At 32.7% G+C, this 25,829-nt stretch overlaps 4 protein-coding genes across 5 annotated transcripts; 3 read left to right on the plus strand and 1 right to left on the minus strand.

Moving 5' to 3' along the window:
- Positions 1 to 1,650: 1,650 nt before the first annotated feature.
- LOC119614462 (E3 ubiquitin-protein ligase SH3RF1-like) lies at positions 1,651 to 9,089 on the minus strand. Its single transcript, XM_037970587.1, is given in 12 exon segments — positions 1,651 to 1,916; positions 4,116 to 4,201; positions 4,204 to 4,495; positions 4,558 to 4,651; positions 4,654 to 4,721; positions 4,793 to 5,289; positions 5,292 to 5,575; positions 5,639 to 6,665; positions 6,731 to 7,272; positions 8,263 to 8,307; positions 8,310 to 8,370; positions 8,445 to 9,089. Coding segments are annotated over 12 exon segments (3,285 nt in total). The 5' UTR covers positions 8,559 to 9,089; the 3' UTR covers positions 1,651 to 1,741.
- A 2,004-nt stretch (positions 9,090 to 11,093) lies between these two features.
- On the plus strand, positions 11,094 to 18,826 carry LOC119614460 (E3 ubiquitin-protein ligase SH3RF1-like). Of its 2 annotated transcripts, XM_037970585.1 has the most exons (9): positions 11,094 to 11,738; positions 11,813 to 11,921; positions 12,914 to 13,455; positions 13,521 to 14,336; positions 14,424 to 14,547; positions 14,611 to 15,394; positions 15,465 to 15,629; positions 15,692 to 16,069; positions 18,312 to 18,825. In XM_037970585.1, exons 1-9 carry the CDS (start codon positions 11,625 to 11,627, stop codon positions 18,484 to 18,486), a joined length of 3,207 nt encoding a protein of 1,068 aa, XP_037826513.1. In that variant the 5' UTR covers positions 11,094 to 11,624; the 3' UTR covers positions 18,487 to 18,825. The 2 variants fall into 2 exon arrangements, with proteins under 2 accessions (XP_037826513.1, XP_037826512.1); XM_037970584.1 differs by having other exon boundaries at positions 13,521 to 14,547; positions 18,312 to 18,826.
- A 2,586-nt stretch (positions 18,827 to 21,412) lies between these two features.
- LOC119614461 (cytochrome b-c1 complex subunit 10) lies at positions 21,413 to 21,980 on the plus strand. The gene is made up of 2 exons (XM_037970586.1): positions 21,413 to 21,579; positions 21,775 to 21,980. The coding sequence occupies exons 1-2, from the start codon at positions 21,533 to 21,535 to the stop codon at positions 21,893 to 21,895; spliced, it is 168 nt and encodes a 55-aa protein (XP_037826514.1). The 5' UTR covers positions 21,413 to 21,532; the 3' UTR covers positions 21,896 to 21,980.
- Positions 21,981 to 22,654: 674 nt separating this feature from the next.
- LOC119614463 (ras-related protein Rab-4B-like) lies at positions 22,655 to 24,887 on the plus strand. Its single transcript, XM_037970588.1, is given in 5 exon segments — positions 22,655 to 22,890; positions 22,987 to 23,067; positions 23,676 to 23,749; positions 23,751 to 24,009; positions 24,069 to 24,887. Coding segments are annotated over 5 exon segments (645 nt in total). The 5' UTR covers positions 22,655 to 22,874; the 3' UTR covers positions 24,284 to 24,887.
- Positions 24,888 to 25,829: the final 942 nt, after the last annotated feature.

Below are 25,829 nucleotides of genomic sequence, written 5' to 3' on the forward strand. Positions count from 1 at the left end.
AGATTTTTCATTTGAAATTTAGAAAAATCCAATTGAAAATGAGATTTTTCGTTTGAAATTCAGAAAACTACATGTATGGATGTTTTTCAACCTTAAGTTAAAAGAAATAACATACTTTTTTTTTTACTTTTTTTCTCATTTTCAATTGCATTTTTCTGAATTTCAAATGGAAAATCTCATTTTCAATTGGAATTTTCTGAATTTAAAATGAAAAATCTCATTTTCAATTGTTTTTTTCCGAAATTCAAATAAAAAATCTCATTTTCAACTGTTATTTTCTGAATTTCAAATGGAAAATCTCAATTTCAATTGATATTTTCCCAATTTAATATGAAAATTCTCATTTCCAATTGTTCTTTTCTAAATTTCAATTGAAAAATCCCATTTTCAAATGTCCTCTTCTGAATTTCAAATGGAAAATCTCAATTTCAATTAACATTTTCTGAATTGAAATGAAAAATTCTCATTTTCAATTGAAAAAGGTGTAGTAGGTATGACCTCATTTTCTGCAGGGATTTTATAGAAGTTAGTGATTTGAAGTGAAAGGAATCCGCCCTAATGAACTCTATGTAGACGGTTAGATAAATTACTAAATAGATATGTACATAGTTAGGAGAAATAACAGGTGGCATGATTGTCCCTTATTAACATCCTCAACTATCATTAACAGGAAATGATTCTCCCTAATTTTACCAAAATGAACGCAACCTTAAATGAATCGAAAAATTAAACAACCCACAAAAAATAAAACAATTTTCTAAATAAAATTAATATTCTTAACTATAGTTTTATTTGAAAATATTACAATATAAAAAAGTTAAAATTGGCTGGCATTAAAATTCAAGTTAGTACATATTTCTAATGAAAAAAAAGATTCATTCAATTACTTATTTCTTAAATGTTTTGCTACGTTACTTTAGTACATTTCAATATATGACTTAAAATTAAAGAAAAATAAAATAAAAAATACATATACATAAAGCATCACAATATTTATAAACAATTTTTGAAAGAATTCTTTTAAATCTTTAACAACTAACTATATTTATATATAAAGATAAAGACAACAAAAATGTATAAACAATGTTGTTGTGTTAAAATACCAAGTTAATACAAACTTAAAAGTTATAAAATTATAAGTTTAAGGAAGCCTTGTAGCGTTTTAAAATGTATTTATTTATACCAGTTAATTGCTGCTACAATTTCATTATTCGATTTTTATAATGTTAATAATAATAATTGTAATTAATAGTTTTAAATCAAATTATATAATTTTACTATTAATTCCTTTTGTTCTTTTTTGTGTTTTGCTCATTGCTATAATAATAAAAAATAGAAAATTCTTATAAAACTAATATTTCTTAGAAAAATTTTGTAAAATTTTAAAACCATTAAAATGAATGGATGTAAAACAAAATATGTATATAATTACTAAGACGAAATCTTTATTTAACTTTAAATCGACCAGCGTTTAAAAGTATAAATTAAGAATTTCTAATAATGGCAGTTTGAGAAAAAAAATCTTTAAAAAAAATATATAACGAAAACAAATTTTGATCGAAATATTAGAAAAACTCTTAATAACAATAATTAATATGATACTTGATATGTTTTATAAATAAACGTTTAACATTATTTTAAAAGAATAAAAAAAAAAATAAAAAAATTTTGAATTAAACTTACAGTGTTACAAGTCTTTTAAATTATTATTTTTTTAGTATTTTTTGTTGTATGTTTTAATTTATAAATCGGGTTCAACGAATGAAGCAGGAAATAAACCAGTCTTATATGTTCGTGAATTGGTACCTTTATACCAACCATTTTTTTGTTTGCGGTATACAAATATAATGTCACCGACTTGTAGCTCCAATTCGACATCACTGTTGGGCGGATAAGGAACCACACAGCGAAAACGACTGAAACAAAGAGAAAATATTTAAAGTAAAATAAATCGAATGTATCGACCTGTATCAATATTATGAATTTATCTGAAGCAATATGAATCAAACTAAATCTATTTAAATATATCCTGTTCTAACTGAATCTATGTGAATCTATTTAAATCTATTGTGAATTATCTGAGTGGCCGTCAGTCGTTCGTAGAGTTTAGAGACAAAAAACTCGTAGAGTTAAACAGAGTGCACCACAGGGCGTGGGTCACCCTTGACAGCCTGTTTACATCCTCAGCTCATGCTACTGCAATTACGTACAGATTGCCAAGTAAAAACAAGATCCTCTAAGCACTAGCCTGTAGCACTTGGGAAATGGACAAAGAAACCTTGTTGGCTACCTATAAAGCAATTGGACGGTCAGTGGTCAATTATGCTGCTCCAGTATGGTCTCCTTCCCTAAGTCCATTACGTTCTTTGAAGGTCCTCCCAGTCAAGGGACATAATGTCATGCTGGCTTGGAATGGAGTTCGTATACAGCAGCTTTGAACGACATTCACAGAGACGCCATCAATACCGCGATTTTAGGTTACCACATGAATGTCGCCCACAGCCCATAGCTGAAATATAGAAGAACCTTCCGCGGAAAACAAGAGTTTCTTTGGCATAACTGAGATCGAGATGGAGCAACAGGAGCCACGCCTACTGGTCCCGCCTAGACAGTGCCGTTCCCAATATCTCTAGTCGATCTATCGATCTATCGCGAGCGAGCGAGCGAGAGAGCGAGCGAGCGAGCGAGCGAGCGAGCGAGCGAGCGAGCGAGCGAGAGAGCGAGAGAGCGAGCGAGCGAGCGAGCGAGCGAGCGAGCGAGCGAGCGAGCGAGCGAGCGAGCGAGCGAGCGAGCGAGCGAGCGAGCGAGCGAGCGAGCGAGCGAGCGAGCGAGCGAGCGAGCGAGCGAGCGAGCGAGCGAGCGAGCGAGCGAGCAAGCGAGCAAGCGAGCAAGCGAGCAAGCGAGCAAGCGAGCAAGCGAGCAAGCGAGCAAGCGAGCAAGCGAGCAAGCGAGGAGCGAGCGAGCGAGCGAGCGAGCGAGCGAGCAGCAGCGAGCGGGCGAGCGAGCGAGCGAGCGAGCGAGCGAGCGAGCGAGCGAGCGAGCGAGCGAGCGAGCGAGCGAGCGAGCGAGCGAGCGAGCGAGCGAGCGAGCGAGCGAGCGAGCGAGCGAGCGAGCGACGAGCGAGAGAGCGAGCGAGGACGAGCGAGCGAGCGAGCGAGCGAGCGAGCGAGCGAGCGAGCGAGCGAGCGAGCGAGCGAGCGAGCCGAGCGAGCGAGCGAGCGAGCGAGCGAGCGAGCGAGCGAGCGAGCGAGCGAGCGAGCGAGCGAGCGAGCGAGCGAGCGAGCGAGCGAGCGAGCGAGAGAGCGAGCGAGCGAGCGAGCGAGCGAGCCAGCGAGCGAGCGAGCGAGCGAGCGAGCGAGCGAGCGAGCGAGCGAGCGAGCGAGCCAGCGAGCGAGCGAGCGAGCGAGCGAGCGAGCGAGCGAGCGAGCGAGCGAGCGAGCGAGCGAGCGAGCGAGCGAGCGAGCGAGCAGCGAGCGAGAGAGCGAGCGAGCGAGCGAGCGAGCGAAAGGAGCGAGCGAGGAGCGAGCGAGCGAGCGAGCGAGCGAGCGAGCGAGCGAGCGAGCGAGCTAGCGAGCGAGAGAGCGAGCGAGCGAGCGAGCGAGCGAGCGAGCGAGCGAGAGAGCGAGCGAGAGCGAGCGAGCGAGAGAGCGAGCGAGCGAGCGAGCGAGCGAGCGAGGCGAGCGAGCGAGCGAGAGAGGAGCGAGCGAGCGATCGAGCTGAGGAGCGAGCGAGCGTAGCGAGCCCGAGAGCGAGCGAGCGAGCGAGCGAGCGAGCGAGGAGCGAGCGAGCGAGCGAGCGAGCGAGCCAGCGAGCGAGCGAGCGAGCGAGCGAGCGAGCGAGAAGCGAGCGAGCGAGCGAGCGATCGAGCGAGCGAGCGAGCGAGCGAGCCAGCGAGCGAGCGAGCGAGCGAGCGAGGAGCGAGCGAGCGAGCGAGCGAGCGAGGAGCGAGCGAGCGAGCGAGCGAGCGAGCGAGCGATGAGCGAGGAGCGAGTCTATCTATATCTCTATCTATGCTCTCTAGCTAGCTATCTATCTATCTATGCTATCGATCTATCGATCTATCTTATCTATCTAGCTATCTATCTATCTATCATATACTTTTTCTTCAAACTCACCTTTCACTCATATTCTGTGTAGATTTCGTTGTAGCACTAGCATGTATAGCAGCGGCATTTATATTACATTGAGGGAGAAGATGTCTTTTAAATTTGCGACACCACCACCACTACCAGCACCGTTATTGGAAAAGGAACTTGTAGTTGGTGTTATAGGAGATGATTGTAGAATATTCGAGGCATCAAGAGAATGAGATTTACGATGATGTATGGCAATTGCCGAATTATTTACGTTGGATTTTGAATTTGTTGGTAAAGGTATCTGATGTGGCTGCTGCTGATACTGTTGGCCACATTTATTTGAGGCCATTAGAGCAGATTGCTGTTGAATATGGTTGGCATAAATACTACGTAAAGTTGAATCAATTGTCGGTCGTGTGCTAAAAATTTACAAAGAAATATTAATAAACATAAATGAAAACTAACTAATGTAGAGTATTACTTTTCCAAAGAAGCTCTCTCTTTAGGACCTTTAATACGATGCGAACCATATTGGTTTTGAGGTGAAGATTGTTGGGAGTTGGTCGTTGTGGGACATTGTTATTTTCATTAAGTTGTACATCAGTGGGTAAATTTTGTAAAAGTTGACTGGGACAGGAGCCAGAACTGTAAGAAACCAGATATTTTTGTTAATTAATAAGAAGTTTAGTTTTAAAATGTAACTTTTTTAAGCCTACCGCACATGAACCGGTGTTAAGGAGGACGAACTCATATTTGTCATTTGCGTTTGCAGGCTGGGAGCATTACTTTTCACATTATGTTGTTGATGTTGAGGCGGCGCATTATTGTGCGATTGTGTTATAACATTTGCCTGTATACTGGCTACTGAGGCTGCAGCAGCTGCTGCGGCAACAGCTGCACTGGGAGATTTCGATCTGGACTTAATGTGAGTTAAAAACTTTTTAAGTCCAGCCGAGGCTGATGATGTAGTGGACTGCGAAGATGATGATGACGATGAAGTCGATATACAACCTGTGGTTGTTGGCTTTTCCTTTTGTGCTTCTTTATCACGATTTTCTTTAGAAGTCAGTGTTATATTATTACTGTTTGTAGTATTGGTTGGAGTAGGGCTAATGGCCATATAACGTGGTGGTAAATCTGGTGGCATGGCTTGATGTGGTGTTAGATTTGCCAATGTTAAACGAGCATTTATATTTTCCAAATCATTACGCATGATGAGGGATAACTGGGTGATAGTTGTTGTTGCTGTTGTGGTGTTGCATGACCTCCTGTGGTGTTTATAGTTGGAGCAGCTTGGTGGCTTAGATTTGATGCTGATTGATAATTAGATTGCATTGTGGCGGAAGGTGGTAACAATTTCCAGCTGTGCATCAATTGCTGTTGATCTCTAGCTCTTAAAGGTGTTACATAGTTTCCGGGAAAGACGCCACTAACATCTTTCCAATTTTTACCTTTAAACCAACCATCTAAACAACGTTCAGTTACCATATAAACGCAGCCTAAATATAAAGGATAAGTTATATATAAAACATATGTATTTGTTTCTTCTGGTTTACGCTTACCTTTCTTCAATTCCAATTCATCAGCTTTTCTCGGCTTATAGGGATACAAAGCCAAATAACCCCAGGGTAGCGAAGGCGGCATATTCTGTTGAACGCATGTTTTCAAAACATTATGACGTGAAGCCTGTTGTGAAGTAGAGGAAGAGGAAGTAGATGTAGTACTTGTTGGTATTTCATTTTGAGCAATTTGTGTTGAATGTGTATTACTAACAGAAGGTATATTGGAACTATGAATCTGTTGTTCTCTAGCCGCTATAGTTTGACCAGCAGCAGCAGTGGACATAGTACTACTGGTGGGTTCATTATCAAAATCATTTGGTACACTTAAAATCTCAGCTGAATGACGATTTGTTTGCATAATACTTAAGGCAGTGCTGCCATTATTCAATAAAGCATTGAGGGAATGTCGTTTGTGCTTTAAATCATTATTACGCATGCGCACCGAGTTTGTGGGATTTGTTGACGTGTTCGTACTAGAATGTTGGGGCGTAGAAGGCTTGGAAGATTGTGGACTATTGGGCATAGAATGAAAACTTGCACTGTTAGAGGAATTTGTAGGATTCACTGATGCTGCTGCTGTAGGACTTGTAGTAGTCGATGAATTTGAGGAGGAAGAAGCGGTATTTGTGGTTGAAGAAACTGTTGAGGAGGAAGTGGTCGAATCGCCAGTATTAGTATTTAAAGTAGGATCAATGACAGGCGGCAATGGTGGTAGATGGCGTGCATCATTATTAGTAGTATTTTGCGGACCATGATGTGTGTTTGAGGGCTGCTGCTGTTGTGTGGCAGTTGAGTTTAAAACAAAACCCTCTAGTAATTGTTTAGCCAATTGATTTAATTCCACAAATGCTATGGGAAATATACCTATCGAGGAGCCAATTCTACCTTCTGCCCAATTATGATCTACACGACGTAAAACTTGTATGACTGTGCCTTTTTTAAATGTTAAACAACCTTCTTCTTCATTGGGACCCATTTTGAAATCATACAATGCCACACATTGTGACGTAGGCAAGGGCACTACAATCTGTTTAGGAATAAAATACAAAAATTAAATAAATTTTATATGTTTAATCAAAGAATAACATTTACCTGTACATAGTTAATGGGAAAATTTCCTTCGGCTCCCTTTAATTGTCCCACATACCAATTGCTATCAATTTTACGCTTAAGCAAAATTAAATCTCCCTTTTTGAATTTTAAATCATTGGGTTCATTGGATTCAAAATCATATAAAGCATAAGCATGGGGTACAATGCAACGTCTTGTTTGATTTTGTTGGGATTGTGGCTGCTGCGATTGTTGTTGTGATGTTGCCTGTTGATGCTGTGTTATTGTAGCTTGATTTTGTGTAGCATGCAAATGATGTTGCTGTTGTATTTGCTGTTGAAATTGTAAAATTTGTTGTTGTCTTTGTTTAAGCTGTTGCTGTTGTATTTGTTGTCTCATGCGTTCCTCATTTGAAATATTTGAATTTAAGCCAGCCGTTGGATGATTGCTAGCGTTAGCCGGAACACCACCACTACCACTAGTAGTAGCTGTAGTAAGTAGCCGCAACGTTTCCTTTTTCTCATTTGTTTCTTTTGTTATTTCATTGATAATACTGTGCTGTTTACTAGCTGCATTTTTCATGCCTAAATATGATAAGTAAATAAATAGAAAATAAATAAAAATGTTTAGGATTAGATTTATGTATTTATCTTTTACAATATAGTTTATTTTTAAACCAGCAAACCAGTTAAATAAATATTAAAAAATCTAGATCTAAATGTTAAATAAACATTACACACAAAAAATGAGACAAACAAATTGTTAAACAAATAAAAAAAATGTTCACATTTTTTATTTAAACTGATTTATAAAAGTCAAAATGTTAGGAAATGGTTTTCACTTTTATCACTTTTTATGCAGCGATTATAGAAAGAAATGTTTAAAACTATTAGAAAATTTAGAAAACTTTTGGACATTTTGTAGCATTATGTTAATATAAAAATGGTTTAACTTTAAGGTGTATGTAGCCTTCACACATTAGTTTAGTTTTTAATGAGGGATGCAAACTATTTGCTGGTTTTTATAAATAACTATTTTTATTTAAACCAGTTACAAAACTATAGTGTGTTTTTAAATTATGCACTTGTTCGCAGATCATGTGGGTTGTTTTAAAGAATAGTTAAAAGAAGTATTTACATTCTAAATAAGTACTACCTCCCTCTTTTAAGAAATAGATAGCAAAAAACAATAAAAACTAAAGTTATTTACACCTTAACAGAAAAAATAACTTTTTTTAAACAAATAGTACTTTTAAGCGGGTTGTTGGGCCTGGACACTGATTTATTTTGTTGCCTCTAATGTTGAAAATATGATCATTTATTAAAAACCATTTAAAACTCTTAATCCTGAAACACACAGTTCTAAACATTTCCCCATTTTGTTACTTTTTATTAATGAATGTTTATTATGAAAATACTATAAAACGCCGCCTAATGTCCGGTGCAAAGATAATAAATAATAAAATATTGTAATATTCATTAGATTTGTTTAAACGTATCGTTGTATTGGACAAATATGTAAAACATGATATAGGCTGCAGTATTTCAACCACTGGCGCCTGTACAAAAACTTACCTTCTAAAATTCTCATTAATAAAACATTTGGTGGCAAATCATCAATTTAGTTTCCACCAGAATACGACATTCAGGACATCTTAATTCCTGGCGGCTAGCATAAATAACCTTAAATAAATAATTTCCAATTAATTTCATCATTTAATACACACACACACAAAACTGCAATAACAAAAACTCACCTCCAAACATTTGCGACAGAATGTATGTTGACAGGGTAAAACTTTTGAAGAGGTATCCAAACGTTCCAAACAAACGGAACATTCTAATAAATCATTTAAAGTATGTTCATCCATTTTTTTTTGTATATTATTTAATAAATTTTAATCTGTTTTTTATTGTATTCTTTTGTTTCACTTAACTATTTTAAAACTTCATTTACATATTTCTTTATAATTTCAAGTACGTCTTATTTCGTCCAAAACAACATTCCATTCCCGTGAACAAGTTGGTTGGCTGTATTTGTAAGAAGTTCCGCAAGAGTCGTCGTCGTCGTCTATTCATATAGCAACAAAAATTAAGCCCCTCTTACTTCATTTACCCCCCGCACAAAAATCTATCCACATACTACATCATATTATCTACATTTTAATACAACAAAAAAATTATGCACTTTTTATTTTTCAAAATCTTTGTTGTTGTTTTTTTAATTATTTGTTAGGAATGTTTTTATTTTTATATTAAACTTTAGTTTTTAACACTTGCTACTAATTATTTTTGTAAAAACTTTATCAATTTGTAGCTGAAGTAAGTTTTTTTTCGTAAAATTCTGATTGTGAAAAAATGTGTACTGGAGTGGTTTCAGTTGAAACTAGTGGAATGTCTGCATAAAGTATGTTCAGTGTGAGAAACTGTAGAGTTGCAGTTTGTTTTCAAAACATTTGACAGTTGAGTGGTTTACACGTGTGGAGAAAGTTAACCCACAAAGTGTTTAAGGGGCCTTTACACGATCACACTTTACGTCTAATGAAAAAGTAATAAGAAATTCCATTCGTATGACAAAAAAGAGAATAAAAGTCGTATGATTTATATTCTTTGTGTTTACACGATTGGTATAAAACAATAACAAAGTAAGATGGAAACAACTGTTTCATTTTTTGTGTATGAGTTTACATAAAATTGTATCCCTGATCTAATGCGACTGAAGAAAGCCATACGAATGGCAAATAACGTCTTTCCCGGATTTAGGCCTTGGTACCCGGAATCTTAATATTAAATTTAGGGCCAAAAATTAGAACATTTACCAAGATAGTAAAGGCCCAAATAGACTACACAAGCGGCTTATCAAACATACTTCTTGCATTCGCACACACACTACACAAACATTGCTCGTACAAACACCGATTTTTTCACATTTTTGTGGACTTTCAAAGATACAGATCTCAATTTTTCTTAGAAATGTAAATATTTTAAAAAATTTGTTATTAATGAATTTAAACCATACAAATGGTTTGACACAAATTCAATATGTTTGTGTAAAAATCAAAATTTTTAAATTTTTATACAAACAAACAGCAACCATTTGTACAAACACGAAACACCCTCATAGACTACACAACCGTAAAATATTGGTATGTTTGTCAAGCCGTTTGTGTAGTCTATTTGGGCCTTAACTATTTACATTTGTTTACTTATAAAGGTTAATCCGTTTAAAAGAATATACAACTCTGTGCAAAACTCTACACTCGCTCATTTTTTATTAGTAAATAAAATTCTCTCCACTATTTTTTGACACATGCATTTTACAACTACAATAACAAAAATCAAAACCACGTTCCTTTCTCACAACACATCTCCTAGGGGATTGTGTTTATTTGATTTTTCTTTTTTAAAAGAAAAATCAAAATAAACACAATCCCCTAGGAGATGTGTTGTGAGAAAGGAACGTGGTTTTGATTTTTGTTATTGTAGTTGTAAAATGCATGTGTCAAAAAATAGTGGAGAGAATTTTATTTACTAATAAAAAATGAGCGAGTGTAGAGTTTTGCACAGAGTTGTATATTCTTTTAACGGATTAACCTTTATAAGTAAACAAATGTAAATAGTTAAGGCCCAAATAGACTACACAAACGGCTTGACAAACATACCAATATTTTACGGTTGTGTAGTCTATGAGGGTGTTTCGTGTTTGTACAAATGGTTGCTGTTTGTTTGTATAAAAATTTAAAAATTTTGATTTTTACACAAACATATTGAATTTGTGTCAAACCATTTGTATGGTTTAAATTCATTAATAACAAATTTTTTAAAATATTTACATTTCTAAGAAAAATTGAGATCTGTATCTTTGAAAGTCCACAAAAATGTGAAAAAATCGGTGTTTGTACGAGCAATGTTTGTGTAGTGTGTGTGCGAATGCAAGAAGTATGTTTGATAAGCCGCTTGTGTAGTCTATTTGGGCCTTTACTATCTTGGTAAATGTTCTAATTTTTGGCCCTAAATTTAATATTAAGATTCCGGGTACCAAGGCCTAAATCCGGGAAAGACGTTATTTGCCATTCGTATGGCTTTCTTCAGTCGCATTAGATCAGGGATACAATTTTATGTAAACTCATACACAAAAAATGAAACAGTTGTTTCCATCTTACTTTGTTATTGTTTTATACCAATCGTGTAAACACAAAGAATATAAATCATACGACTTTTATTCTCTTTTTTGTCATACGAATGGAATTTCTTATTACTTTTTCATTAGACGTAAAGTGTGATCGTGTAAAGGCCCCTTAAACACTTTGTGGGTTAACTTTCTCCACACGTGTAAACCACTCAACTGTCAAATGTTTTGAAAACAAACTGCAACTCTACAGTTTCTCACACTGAACATACTTTATGCAGACATTCCACTAGTTTCAACTGAAACCACTCCAGTACACATTTTTTCACAATCAGAATTTTACGAAAAAAAACTTACTTCAGCTACAAATTGATAAAGTTTTTACAAAAATAATTAGTAGCAAGTGTTAAAAACTAAAGTTTAATATAAAAATAAAAACATTCCTAACAAATAATTAAAAAAACAACAACAAAGATTTTGAAAAATAAAAAGTGCATAATTTTTTTGTTGTATTAAAATGTAGATAATATGATGTAGTATGTGGATAGATTTTTGTGCGGGGGGTAAATGAAGTAAGAGGGGCTTAATTTTTGTTGCTATATGAATAGACGACGACGACGACTCTTGCGGAACTTCTTACAAATACAGCCAACCAACTTGTTCACGGGAATGGAATGTTGTTTTGGACGAAATAAGACGTACTTGAAATTATAAAGAAATATGTAAATGAAGTTTTAAAATAGTTAAGTGAAACAAAAGAATACAATAAAAAACAGATTAAAATTTATTAAATAATATACAAAAAAAAATGGATGAACATACTTTAAATGATTTATTAGAATGTTCCGTTTGTTTGGAACGTTTGGATACCTCTTCAAAAGTTTTACCCTGTCAACATACATTCTGTCGCAAATGTTTGGAGGTGAGTTTTTGTTATTGCAGTTTTGTGTGTGTGTGTATTAAATGATGAAATTAATTGGAAATTATTTATTTAAGGTTATTTATGCTAGCCGCCAGGAATTAAGATGTCCTGAATGTCGTATTCTGGTGGAAACTAAAATTGATGATTTGCCACCAAATGTTTTATTAATGAGAATTTTAGAAGGTAAGTTTTTGTACAGGCGCCAGTGGTTGAAATACTGCAGCCTATATCATGTTTTACATATTTGTCCAATACAACGATACGTTTAAACAAATCTAATGAATATTACAATATTTTATTATTTATTATCTTTGCACCGGACATTAGGCGGCGTTTTATAGTATTTTCATAATAAACATTCATTAATAAAAAGTAACAAAATGGGGAAATGTTTAGAACTGTGTGTTTCAGGATTAAGAGTTTTAAATGGTTTTTAATAAATGATCATATTTTCAACATTAGAGGCAACAAAATAAATCAGTGTCCAGGCCCAACAACCCGCTTAAAAGTACTATTTGTTTAAAAAAAGTTATTTTTTTCTGTTAAGGTGTAAATAACTTTAGTTTTTATTGTTTTTTGCTATCTATTTCTTAAAAGAGGGAGGTAGTACTTATTTAGAATGTAAATACTTCTTTTAACTATTCTTTAAAACAACCCACATGATCTGCGAACAAGTGCATAATTTAAAAACACACTATAGTTTTGTAACTGGTTTAAATAAAAATAGTTATTTATAAAAACCAGCAAATAGTTTGCATCCCTCATTAAAAACTAAACTAATGTGTGAAGGCTACATACACCTTAAAGTTAAACCATTTTTATATTAACATAATGCTACAAAATGTCCAAAAGTTTTCTAAATTTTCTAATAGTTTTAAACATTTCTTTCTATAATCGCTGCATAAAAAGTGATAAAAGTGAAAACCATTTCCTAACATTTTGACTTTTATAAATCAGTTTAAATAAAAAATGTGAACATTTTTTTTATTTGTTTAACAATTTGTTTGTCTCATTTTTTGTGTGTAATGTTTATTTAACATTTAGATCTAGATTTTTTAATATTTATTTAACTGGTTTGCTGGTTTAAAAATAAACTATATTGTAAAAGATAAATACATAAATCTAATCCTAAACATTTTTATTTATTTTTCTATTTATTTACTTATCATATTTAGGCATGAAAAATGCAGCTAGTAAACAGCACAGTATTATCAATGAAATAACAAAAGAAACAAATGAGAAAAAGGAAACGTTGCGGCTACTTACTACAGCTACTACTAGTGGTAGTGGTGGTGTTCCGGCTAACGCTAGCAATCATCCAACGGCTGGCTTAAATTCAAATATTTCAAATGAGGAACGCATGAGACAACAAATACAACAGCAACAGCTTAAACAAAGACAACAACAAATTTTACAATTTCAACAGCAAATACAACAGCAACATCATTTGCATGCTACACAAAATCAAGCTACAATAACACAGCATCAACAGGCAACATCACAACAACAATCGCAGCAGCCACAATCCCAACAAAATCAAACAAGACGTTGCATTGTACCCCATGCTTATGCTTTATATGATTTTGAATCCAATGAACCCAATGATTTAAAATTCAAAAAGGGAGATTTAATTTTGCTTAAGCGTAAAATTGATAGCAATTGGTATGTGGGACAATTAAAGGGAGCCGAAGGAAATTTTCCCATTAACTATGTACAGGTAAATGTTATTCTTTGATTAAACATATAAAATTTATTTAATTTTTGTATTTTATTCCTAAACAGATTGTAGTGCCCTTGCCTACGTCACAATGTGTGGCATTGTATGATTTCAAAATGGGTCCCAATGAAGAAGAAGGTTGTTTAACATTTAAAAAAGGCACAGTCATACAAGTTTTACGTCGTGTAGATCATAATTGGGCAGAAGGTAGAATTGGCTCCTCGATAGGTATATTTCCCATAGCATTTGTGGAATTAAATCAATTGGCTAAACAATTACTAGAGGGTTTTGTTTTAAACTCAACTGCCACACAACAGCAGCAGCCCTCAAACACACATCATGGTCCGCAAAATACTACTAATAATGATGCACGCCATCTACCACCATTGCCGCCTGTCATTGATCCTACTTTAAATACTAATACTGGCGATTCGACCACTTCCTCCTCAACAGTTTCTTCAACCACAAATACCGCTTCTTCCTCCTCAAATTCATCGACTACTACAAGTCCTACAGCAGCAGCATCAGTGAATCCTACAAATTCCTCTAACAGTGCAAGTTTTCATTCTATGCCCAATAGTCCACAATCTTCCAAGCCTTCTACGCCCCAACATTCTAGTACGAACACGTCAACAAATCCCACAAACTCGGTGCGCATGCGTAATAATGATTTAAAGCACAAACGACATTCCCTCAATGCTTTATTGAATAATGGCAGCACTGCCTTAAGTATTATGCAAACAAATCGTCATTCAGCTGAGATTTTAAGTGTACCAAATGATTTTGATAATGAACCCACCAGTAGTACTATGTCCACTGCTGCTGCTGGTCAAACTATAGCGGCTAGAGAACAACAGATTCATAGTTCCAATATACCTTCTGTTAGTAATACACATTCAACACAAATTGCTCAAAATGAAATACCAACAAGTACTACATCTACTTCCTCTTCCTCTACTTCACAACAGGCTTCACGTCATAATGTTTTGAAAACATGCGTTCAACAGAATATGCCGCCTTCGCTACCCTGGGGTTATTTGGCTTTGTATCCCTATAAGCCGAGAAAAGCTGATGAATTGGAATTGAAGAAAGGTAAGCGTAAACCAGAAGAAACAAATACATATGTTTTATATATAACTTATCCTTTATATTTAGGCTGCGTTTATATGGTAACTGAACGTTGTTTAGATGGTTGGTTTAAAGGTAAAAATTGGAAAGATGTTAGTGGCGTCTTTCCCGGAAACTATGTAACACCTTTAAGAGCTAGAGATCAACAGCAATTGATGCACAGCTGGAAATTGTTACCACCTTCCGCCACAATGCAATCTAATTATCAATCAGCATCAAATCTAAGCCACCAAGCTGCTCCAACTATAAACACCACAGGAGGTCATGCAACACCACAACAGCAACAACAACTATCACCCAGTTATCCCTCATCAATGCGTAATGATTTGGAAAATATAAATGCTCGTTTAACATTGGCAAATCTAACACCACATCAAGCCATGCCACCAGATTTACCACCACGTTATATGGCCATTAGCCCTACTCCAACCAATACTACAAACAGTAATAATATAACACTGACTTCTAAAGAAAATCGTGATAAAGAAGCACAAAAGGAAAAGCCAACAACCACAGGTTGTATATCGACTTCATCGTCATCATCATCTTCGCAGTCCACTACATCATCAGCCTCGGCTGGACTTAAAAAGTTTTTAACTCACATTAAGTCCAGATCGAAATCTCCCAGTGCAGCTGTTGCCGCAGCAGCTGCTGCAGCCTCAGTAGCCAGTATACAGGCAAATGTTATAACACAATCGCACAATAATGCGCCGCCTCAACATCAACAACATAATGTGAAAAGTAATGCTCCCAGCCTGCAAACGCAAATGACAAATATGAGTTCGTCCTCCTTAACACCGGTTCATGTGCGGTAGGCTTAAAAAGTTACATTTTAAAACTAAACTTCTTATTAATTAACAAAAATATCTGGTTTCTTACAGTTCTGGCTCCTGTCCCAGTCAACTTTTACAAAATTTACCCACTGATGTACAACTTAATGAAAATAACAAATGTCCCACAACGACCAACTCCCAACAATCTTCACCTCAAAACCAATATGGTTCGCATCGTATTAAAGGTCCTAAAGAGAGAGCTTCTTTGGAAAAGTAATACTCTACATTAGTTAGTTTTCATTTATGTTTATTAATATTTCTTTGTAAATTTTTAGCACACGACCGACAATTGATTCAACTTTACGTAGTATTTATGCCAACCATATTCAACAGCAATCTGCTCTAATGGCCTCAAATAAATGTGGCCAACAGTATCAGCAGCAGCCACATCAGATACCTTTACCAACAAATTCAAATCCCAACGTAAATAATTCGGCAATTGCCATACATCATCGTAAATCTCATTCTCTTGATGCCTCGAATATTCTACAATCATCTCCTATAACACCAACTACAAGTTCCTTTTCCAATAACGGTGCTGGTAGTGGTGGTGGTGTCGCAAATTTAAAGACATCTTCTCCTCAATGTAATATAAATGCCGCTGCTATACATGCTAGTGCTACAACGAAATCTACACAGAATATGAGTGAAAGGTGAGTTTGAAGAAAAGTATATGATAGATAGATAGATAGATAGATAGATAGATAGATAGATAGATAGATAGATAGATAGATAGATAGATAGATAGATATATAGATAGATAGATAGATAGATAGATAGATAGATAGATAGATAGATAGATAGATAGATAGATAGATAGATAGATAGATAGATAGATAGATAGATAGATAGATAGATAGATAGATAGATAGATAGATAGATAGATAGATAGATAGATAGATAGATAGATAGATAGATAGATAGATAGATGGATAGATAGATAGATAGATAGATAGATAGATAGATAGATAGATAGATAGATAGATAGATAGATAGATAGATAGATGGATAGATAGATGGATAGATAGATAGATAGATAGATAGATAGATAGATAGATAGATAGATAGATAGATAGATAGATAGATAGATAGATAGATAGATAGATAGATAGATAGATAGATAGATAGATAGATAGATAGATAGATAGATAGATAGATAGATAGATAGATAGATAGATAGATAGATAGATAGATAGATAGATAGATAGATAGATAGATAGATAGATAGATAGATAGATAGATAGATAGATAGATAGATAGATAGATAGATAGATAGATAGATAGATAGATAGATAGATAGATAGATAGATAGATAGATAGATAGATAGATAGATAGATAGATAGATAGATAGATAGATAGATAGATAGATAGATAGATAGATAGATAGATAGATAGATAGATAGATAGATAGATAGATGGATAGATAGATAGATAGATAGATAGATAGATAGATAGATAGATAGATAGATAGATAGATAGATAGATAGATAGATAGATAGATAGATAGATAGATAGATAGATAGATAGATAGATAGATAGATAGATAGATAGATAGATAGATAGATAGATAGATAGATAGATAGATAGATAGATAGATAGATAGATAGATAGATAGATAGATAGATAGATAGATAGATAGATAGATAGATAGATAGATAGATAGATAGATAGATAGATAGATAGATAGATAGATAGATAGATAGATAGATAGATAGATAGATAGATAGATAGATAGATAGATAGATAGATAGATAGATAGATAGATAGATAGATAGATAGATAGATAGATAGATAGATAGATAGATAGAAGATAGATAGATAGATAGATAGATAGATAGATAGATAGATAGATAGATAGATAGATTGATAGATTGATAGATTGATAGATTGATAGATTGATAGATTGATAGATTGATAGATTGATAGATTGATAGATTGATAGATAGATAGATAGATAGATAGATAGATAGATAGATAGATAGATAGATAGATAGATAGATAGATAGATAGATAGATAGATAGATAGATAGATAGATAGATAGATAGATAGATAGATAGATAGATAGATAGATAGATATATAGATATATAGATTAGATAGATAGATAGATAGATAGATAGATAGATAGATAGATAGATAGATATAGATAGATAGATAGATAGATAGATAGATAGATAGATAGATATTGGGAACGGCACTGTCTAGGCGGGACCAGTAGGCGTGGCTCCTGTTGCTCCATCTCGATCTCAGTTATGCCAAAGAAACTCTTGTTTTCCGCGGAAGGTTCTTCTATATTTCAGCTATGGGCTGTGGGCGACATTCATGTGGTAACCTAAAATCGCGGTATTGATGGCGTCTCTGTGAATGTCGTTCAAAGCTGCTGTATACGAACTCCATTCCAAGCCAGCATGACATTATGTCCCTTGACTGGGAGGACCTTCAAAGAACGTAATGGACTTAGGGAAGGAGACCATACTGGAGCAGCATAATTGACCACTGACCGTCCAATTGCTTTATAGGTAGCCAACAAGGTTTCTTTGTCCATTTCCCAAGTGCTACAGGCTAGTGCTTAGAGGATCTTGTTTTTACTTGGCAATCTGTACGTAATTGCAGTAGCATGAGCTGAGGATGTAAACAGGCTGTCAAGGGTGACCCACGCCCTGTGGTGCACTCTGTTTAACTCTACGAGTTTTTTGTCTCTAAACTCTACGAACGACTGACGGCCACTCAGATAATTCACAATAGATTTAAATAGATTCACATAGATTCAGTTAGAACAGGATATATTTAAATAGATTTAGTTTGATTCATATTGCTTCAGATAAATTCATAATATTGATACAGGTCGATACATTTCGATTTATTTTACTTTAAATATTTTCTCTTTGTTTTCAGTCGTTTTCGCTGTGTGGTTCCTTATCCGCCCAACAGTGATGTCGAATTGGAGCTACAAGTCGGTGACATTATATTTGTATACCGCAAACAAAAAAATGGTTGGTATAAAGGTACCAATTCACGAACATATAAGACTGGTTTATTTCCTGCTTCATTCGTTGAACCCGATTTATAAATTAAAACATACAACAAAAAATACTAAAAAAATAATAATTTAAAAGACTTGTAACACTGTAAGTTTAATTCAAAATTTTTTTATTTTTTTTTTTTATTTCTTTTAAAATAATGTTAAACGTTTATTTTATAAAACATATCAAGTATCATATTAATTATTGTTATTAAGAGTTTTTCTAATATTTCGATCAAAATTTGTTTTCGTTATATATTTTTTTTAAAGATTTTTTTTCTCAAACTGCCATTATTAGAAATTCTTAATTTATACTTTTTAAACGCTGGTCGATTTAAAGTTAAATAAAGATTTCGTCTTAGTAATTATATACATATTTTGTTTTACATCCATTCATTTTAATGGTTTTAAAATTTTACAAAATTTTTCTAAGAAATATTAGTTTTATAAGAATTTTCTATTTTTTATTATTATAGCAATGAGCAAAACACAAAAAAGAACAAAAGGAATTAATAGTAAAATTATATAATTTGATTTAAAACTATTAATTACAATTATTATTATTAACATTATAAAAATCGAATAATGAAATTGTAGCAGCAATTAACTGGTATAAATAAATACATTTTAAAACGCTACAAGGCTTCCTTAAACTTATAATTTTATAACTTTTAAGTTTGTATTAACTTGGTATTTTAACACAACAACATTGTTTATACATATTTTGTTGTCTTTATCTTTATATATAAATATAGTTAGTTGTTAAAGATTTAAAAGAATTCTTTCAAAAATTGTTTATAAATATTGTGATGCTTTATGTATATGTATTTTTTATTTTATTTTTCTTTAATTTTAAGTCATATATTGAAATGTACTAAAGTAACGTAGCAAAACATTTAAGAAATAAGTAATTGAATGAATCTTTTTTTTCATTAGAAATATGTACTAACTTGAATTTTAATGCCAGCCAATTTTAACTTTTTTATATTGTAATATTTTCAAATAAAACTATAGTTAAGAATATTAATTTTATTTAGAAAATTGTTTTATTTTTTGTGGGTTGTTTAATTTTTCGATTCATTTAAGGTTGCGTTCATTTTGGTAAAATTAGGGAGAATCATTTCCTGTTAATGATAGTTGAGGATGTTAATAAGGGACAATCATGCCACCTGTTATTTCTCCTAACTATGTACATATCTATTTAGTAATTTATCTAACCGTCTACATAGAGTTCATTAGGGCGGATTCCTTTCACTTCAAATCACTAACTTCTATAAAATCCCTGCAGAAAATGAGGTCATACCTACTACACCTTTTTCAATTGAAAATGAGAATTTTTCATTTCAATTCAGAAAATGTTAATTGAAATTGAGATTTTCCATTTGAAATTCAGAAGAGGACATTTGAAAATGGGATTTTTCAATTGAAATTTAGAAAAGAACAATTGGAAATGAGAATTTTCATATTAAATTGGGAAAATATCAATTGAAATTGAGATTTTCCATTTGAAATTCAGAAAATAACAGTTGAAAATGAGATTTTTTATTTGAATTTCGGAAAAAAACAATTGAAAATGAGATTTTTCATTTTAAATTCAGAAAATTCCAATTGAAAATGAGATTTTCCATTTGAAATTCAGAAAAATGCAATTGAAAATGAGAAAAAAAGTAAAAAAAAAAGTATGTTATTTCTTTTAACTTAAGGTTGAAAAACATCCATACATGTAGTTTTCTGAATTTCAAACGAAAAATCTCATTTTCAATTGGATTTTTCTAAATTTCAAATGAAAAATCTCATTTTCAATTGAAATTTTCTGAATTTCAAATGGAAAATCTCATTTTCAACTGGAATTTTCTGAATTTGAAATGAAACATCTCATTTTCAATTGTAATTTTCCTAATTTCAAATAAAAAATCTAATTTTCTACTGTTTTTTTCTGAATTTCAAATGGAATATCTCAATTTCAATTGATATTTTCTGAATTATAATTGAAAATTCTCATTTTCAATTGTTCTTTTCTCAATTTCAAACGAAAAATCCCATTTTCAACTGTTCTTTTCTAAATCTAAAATGAAAAATCTTATTTACAATTGAGCTTTTCTGAATTACTTTTGAAAATGACACCATAATAATAAATGACATCTTTTAATAACAACACAATTTCTAAAAAAAAATAATTTAAATTTATTAATACTTTAAAAAAAATAATTCAATAAACATGCAATAGAATCATTTAGTTTTTTGTGGTTCAACATAATCTTGATAGCAATTAATGGGATCCTTGGCGGTGAATACAGTATAAGCTTTATAGCTGCCCCGGAAATTCTGGAATAAAACCAAACATTAACAAATGAAAATACACAAGACAGAAAGTACTACTGTCGAAAAAAAGTACTTATAGTATATAAAAAAATGTACCTTAAAATCACCGACAATTAAGCACCACAGAAAAACAAATACCAATGGCATTACACTAAAAGCAATAAATAATTCAAATAAATTGAAAGAAGTAAATAAGGCCATTTTGTAATTATTTAAATGTCTAATTAGAAAACTATAATTGTAATAAAATTTAATAAAAATTGACTAGTTAGTAGCAGGTAGCTTGTTGTTGTTGCTGTCTGATAACAAAAAAAAAATGATTAATTAAACAGTGTTGTTCAACAAAATCTATTAACTATTGTGAATAGTATTTGAAAACTAAGCAATCTGGCACTTCAACCAAAAGTTAAAACAGAGATGTTATTTTAGTCGTCATATATAAGAATTGTTGACAACTTTTTATTTAATTTAGGTGTAAAAATGTTGCTTAAATTTTATTATTTTCATCAGCAATTGTTTAAAATTGTTTAATAAAGGTGTCTAAATACACTAAAACACTTTTTAACTAAAAATAGTTAAGATCAGATTTCATTATTTAAAAAATCGCTAGAATTTTTAGTACTAAATTTCTTACAAAAAATTGCTTAATTGTTATTACTGTATTCGTACCAGTTGTCAATTTTTTTGGCATTCATTAAAAAAATTTTGGATCAGACTTTTTGTCGTAGTGGTTTTTTGTTAAGGAATAATTACCAAAAAATAACTTAACAAAATGAAACTCCCCTTTGGAAAGAAACACGCTGAAATTGCCACCTCCTTGTAAGTATTATGAATTAGGATTCCTTAATGTATTAAGAAATGTTAAAAAGTTTATGTTTTACCCAGTGAATTATTGTTCACACAACACATTGCATAATCAATATTTTGCTAACACCATCTTCATTTACGTTTTAAGTACATATTATCATTCGGAGTATTGCTGGAACTAATTTGTGTTGTTGCTTTTATTTACAGTGTTTCTTCTGCCGCTGGATTTGGTGGTGCTGCCGGTTTGACCCTCTTGTACTTCACCGACTGGAAGTTGGTATTGCAATACGTACCCTTCTATGGTTCTAAATTCGAAAAATCTGAATAGATAATGTTCATTTTTATTAGACTTCTTATTATTAAGTTAAATTTTAGTTAATCACAATAAATGTATAAGATTTAACTTAAAAAAAGATTTTTCGTTATAATATGCATAAGCATTTTCAAAAGTTTGTATGTCAAGCATTATGTCCAGACAGGTGTGAAGGTGGAAGCTAATGGTGCCAGCAGAATAAGCTAGTCTTTTTTAAAACTTACCCAAGTATCTTCGCTCCGGAGCGACCCGATTATTACACGGCCAAAGTTGGCCGACTGAACGGCAACTGTATCAACATAGTTTTTTAGCCAGTAAAGAACTATCGACCACACTCAAACTGTTACAACAACATCAGTCCTTGTAGCTTATACGAAATGGATTGGTGTTATGAAGTACTTATTCCTTCAACCAGACCAGGGTACCATAGATCAGATTACATATCAAATGTAACTTTAATTTTTTGCACAAAAAGGTGTATTCATTCTTGAGCTACATTCAAAATTATCCTTTAATTCTAAGTTTAAGATTGTAAAAATTTGTGTTTTAGAATTATGGTACATGAAAGTTGTGTTTTCAGATTTGTTCCTAGTTTTGTAAGAACAATATTTTGCATAGAAAATATATTTCAGTTTCTAAAAAAGCATATCAATTAAAATGCTCTATAAATCCCCAAATACTTTTCTAAAATATGATACCCCTACAAAAAAACTTGCTATAAACTGGTTTCTCAAAATCGCTACAATTCAAAAAAAAAATCTCTAAACTATCAACACTGCAACAAATGACAGCACACGGTAGTGTGAAGAAAAAAAAACGAAAACAACAATAACTTTAGTCATAGTTTAGTGACAACTATTAAATAAGTAAAATATCGAAATTGCATTTTAATGTTATTTTAATTTAAATATACAAAATAATTGTTATAATAACAACTCAAGCAACAAAATAATAAACTATTAATTGAAACGCAAAGAAAACAGACTAAATAACAATGTCTGAAACATACGGTAATCAATTAAACCCACAAAAAAACTCTTTGTTACAAATCGTAAACTAGTTCGCAGCCAGAGTGTATTTTATTAATTTTTTTCTATGATTTTCAGATTATTTATTTAAGTTTTTAATAATTGGTAGTGCTGGCAGTGGTAAAAGTTGTTTATTGCATCATTTTATTGAAAATAAATGTAAGTAAAAGAATTTTTTATACATAAAAAAAGTTTTCTACAAATTTTCTGCTGCTGCAAATAATTGCGTGTTTTGTTTTTTTTTGTTTCTTTGTTGTTGTTGCTGCATACAACAACAGTAATAACTCCTATTTCCCCATAATAGTATTTGTTGTAAAAAAATTCAATGATTTTGTTGTAAATCGTCTAAGGTCAGAAGAGTGGTATTGCAATAATGAAAATTGTGTAAATTTTTATTTGGGGGAATTTCTAAAATGTTGATTTAAGTTAAATATTTTGTCTTAAATTACCTAATATTGTGTTTAGATAGATTTAATATGCTAATGAGTGGGTGTTAAATTTAATATATTCAAAATAAAATTTGGCCTAAATGTTTTTAGTAAGCAGGGCTGGATATGTGTGAGGTGAGTGTAGTTTCATTCAGTAATATTGAAATTTTATAGAAATTAAAAATATTATGTAATTGGAATATTGATTTATAATGTGTACTTGGAAAGTAGGGATCTCCGAAAGTTTTCAGAAAATGTCGAAGAAGCAATTTTCTGATCATTTTGTTTTTTAATTTGATTTTTTTTTTAAATATAACATATAATAATGCTTTTTTATAGTTAAAGATGACAGCTCTCATACCATAGGCGTTGAATTTGGATCACGTATTGTTAATGTTGGTGGTAAATCGGTTAAAATTGCAAATATGGGATACTGCTGGTCAGGAACGTTTTCGTTCGGTAACACGCTCATATTATCGTGGGGCAGCTGGAGCTTTATTGGTCTATGACACAACATCACGTGACTCATTTAATGCTTTAACAAATTGGCTTAATGATGCCAGAACATTGGCAAGTCCTAACATAGTTATACTCTTAGTTGGGAATAAAAAAGATTTAGAAGAAGCCAGAGATGTTACATTTTTGGAGGCATCTACATTCGCCCAAGAAAATGGTAAGTTTATATTTTACTTATGAACAGCAACAAGCTTTAAACTTTGCTATACTTGCTAGAATTAATATTCCTGGAAACAAGTGCAAAAACTGGTGAAAATGTTGAAGAGGCATTTTTAAAATGTTCCAAAACTATTTTGGCTAAAATAGAAACGGGTGAACTAGATCCGGAGCGTATAGGCAGTGGTATACAATATGGTGGGGCCGCTTTAAGAAATCTACAACAAACACGACAACGAAGTATTAATAAGCCGGATTGTGGCTGTCGCGTTTAAGTTTTCTTTTAAAACAACACTATGTTTAGTGTTTTATTTTTCTCTTATTTTTATTTTTACTCCGGCATATCCTTATATTTTATCTGTGTGTATTTATAGTGTTTTTTTTTTTTAATAATTTTTAAACATTACAAACAAAATCTTGAAAATCTCATCTAAGTAGTAATATAAGCACTTTTAATACCTAAAATGTCGAAATTTCTCAATTTGTATGTAAGCAAGAAAATTTATTACCTATAGTTTATAGTTGGGTTTATTTTCTTTTTAACACTCATTCCATGTTTTATGCAATTAAAACTTGCCTCCCTCCCTTAAAAAAAAATTCGCCATTATATTGTTTTACTTATTTGTTTTTAAACCTATTTTCTTTTTGATTTTATTTTGTATCTTCAATTTGTGCAAAGTTGTTTAATTGGTTGGTTTTTTTTAAGGAGTGAAGAAAATGTATCGTTTTATTATTATTTTTACTCTAGGCATTTCTCTTTGTATATAATAAGACCAATAAACTATAAATAAAAAAAATCTCGTTGTAGTCTGTAGAAACTGAAATATTTACATACAATTATTAAGAAGAAGAATAATAAACAATTAATGTTGCACCCAAGCCAATAAAGTGTGTTTTTTTATTTTACACTATTTATCGAATTCGAATCGATATATTCTAGGTTTGACATCTTTTATATTTTGTAACTCGTTGATCCTTTCTTATTTTCTTTTGAACTATCTTCTTATGGAATGACATTGGACGATCTACGAATACACGGTTTTCTGATCTTACAACGTTGTCAGTCAAATGTGCAGAAAATATCCAACAATCATGTGAACTTACAATGTTTCTTTTGCAACGTTGTCAGAAAAAGCATTACTGACAATTTATTGCTACTAGAGTTCGCCCCGCGGCCGAAATTCGACCGGAACCATTGAAGGAAAGATTGCATACTTATGCTGCAAAATAAATCCTTACTTTTATGGTTCAAATGTCTGAAAAAATTATTCCTATTGCTATTATCAAAGTGTAAAACTTGCTTTGATCAACGTATTCTTTTAGAAAATGTGATAAAATTTGTTTAAATTCTGAAAGAAGTTTAAAATCTAAGTTCTAAAATTATTTATGCAACATCTTTTTCAAAAATATTTCGATTTATTATCCTCTACATAAATGTTCATAAAATCTATGCAAAACTTACAATATGATATATGTATTCATTCCTTACAATATGATATTTCCCTATGTTTAACAATCTGCCAATTCCTCCAGCAATCATTCATGCCCCTTGTCGTAAACAATGTCGAACCTGCCCAGCACTATTTCTTTGTAACTTGTAATAATATTCAACCTATATCTTTATATCCCAACAAAAAAGAAAAGACCTACGGAAGAGATGATTTTAACACAGATTATTTATAGGCGGAATGTCTCTTTTATCTGATTCCAAATTCATTACTCCTGAAGTCATTCTCAAGAATTAGTTTTATAATATATTTTTTATAGTTATTTGGAAGTGAAATTGTAATTCTTTACTTTACTGTTGTTAAGAGGAATCAG

The sequence above is a fragment of the Lucilia sericata genome, unplaced genomic scaffold (assembly GCF_015586225.1).
Source record: "Lucilia sericata isolate MDLA Ls3-8-SP2 unplaced genomic scaffold, ASM1558622v1 Contig002929F_arrow, whole genome shotgun sequence".
In the NCBI taxonomy this organism is placed as follows: Eukaryota; Metazoa; Arthropoda; class Insecta; order Diptera; family Calliphoridae; genus Lucilia; species Lucilia sericata.

Bases quoted from the DNA above. Each gene is read 5' to 3' on its own strand.
- LOC119614460 (XM_037970584.1), top strand. From the start codon at position 11,625: ATGGATGAACATACTTTAAATGATTTATTAGAATGTTCCGTTTGTTTG. The intron at 14,548-14,610 runs GTAAGCGTAAAC...CTTTATATTTAG, and splicing joins TGAATTGGAATTGAAGAAAG to GCTGCGTTTATATGGTAACT. The intron at 15,395-15,464 runs GTAGGCTTAAAA...GGTTTCTTACAG, and splicing joins TTAACACCGGTTCATGTGCG to TTCTGGCTCCTGTCCCAGTC.
- LOC119614461 (XM_037970586.1), top strand. From the start codon at position 21,533: ATGAAACTCCCCTTTGGAAAGAAACACGCTGAAATTGCCACCTCCTT. The intron at 21,580-21,774 runs GTAAGTATTATG...TTTTATTTACAG, and splicing joins GCTGAAATTGCCACCTCCTT to TGTTTCTTCTGCCGCTGGAT.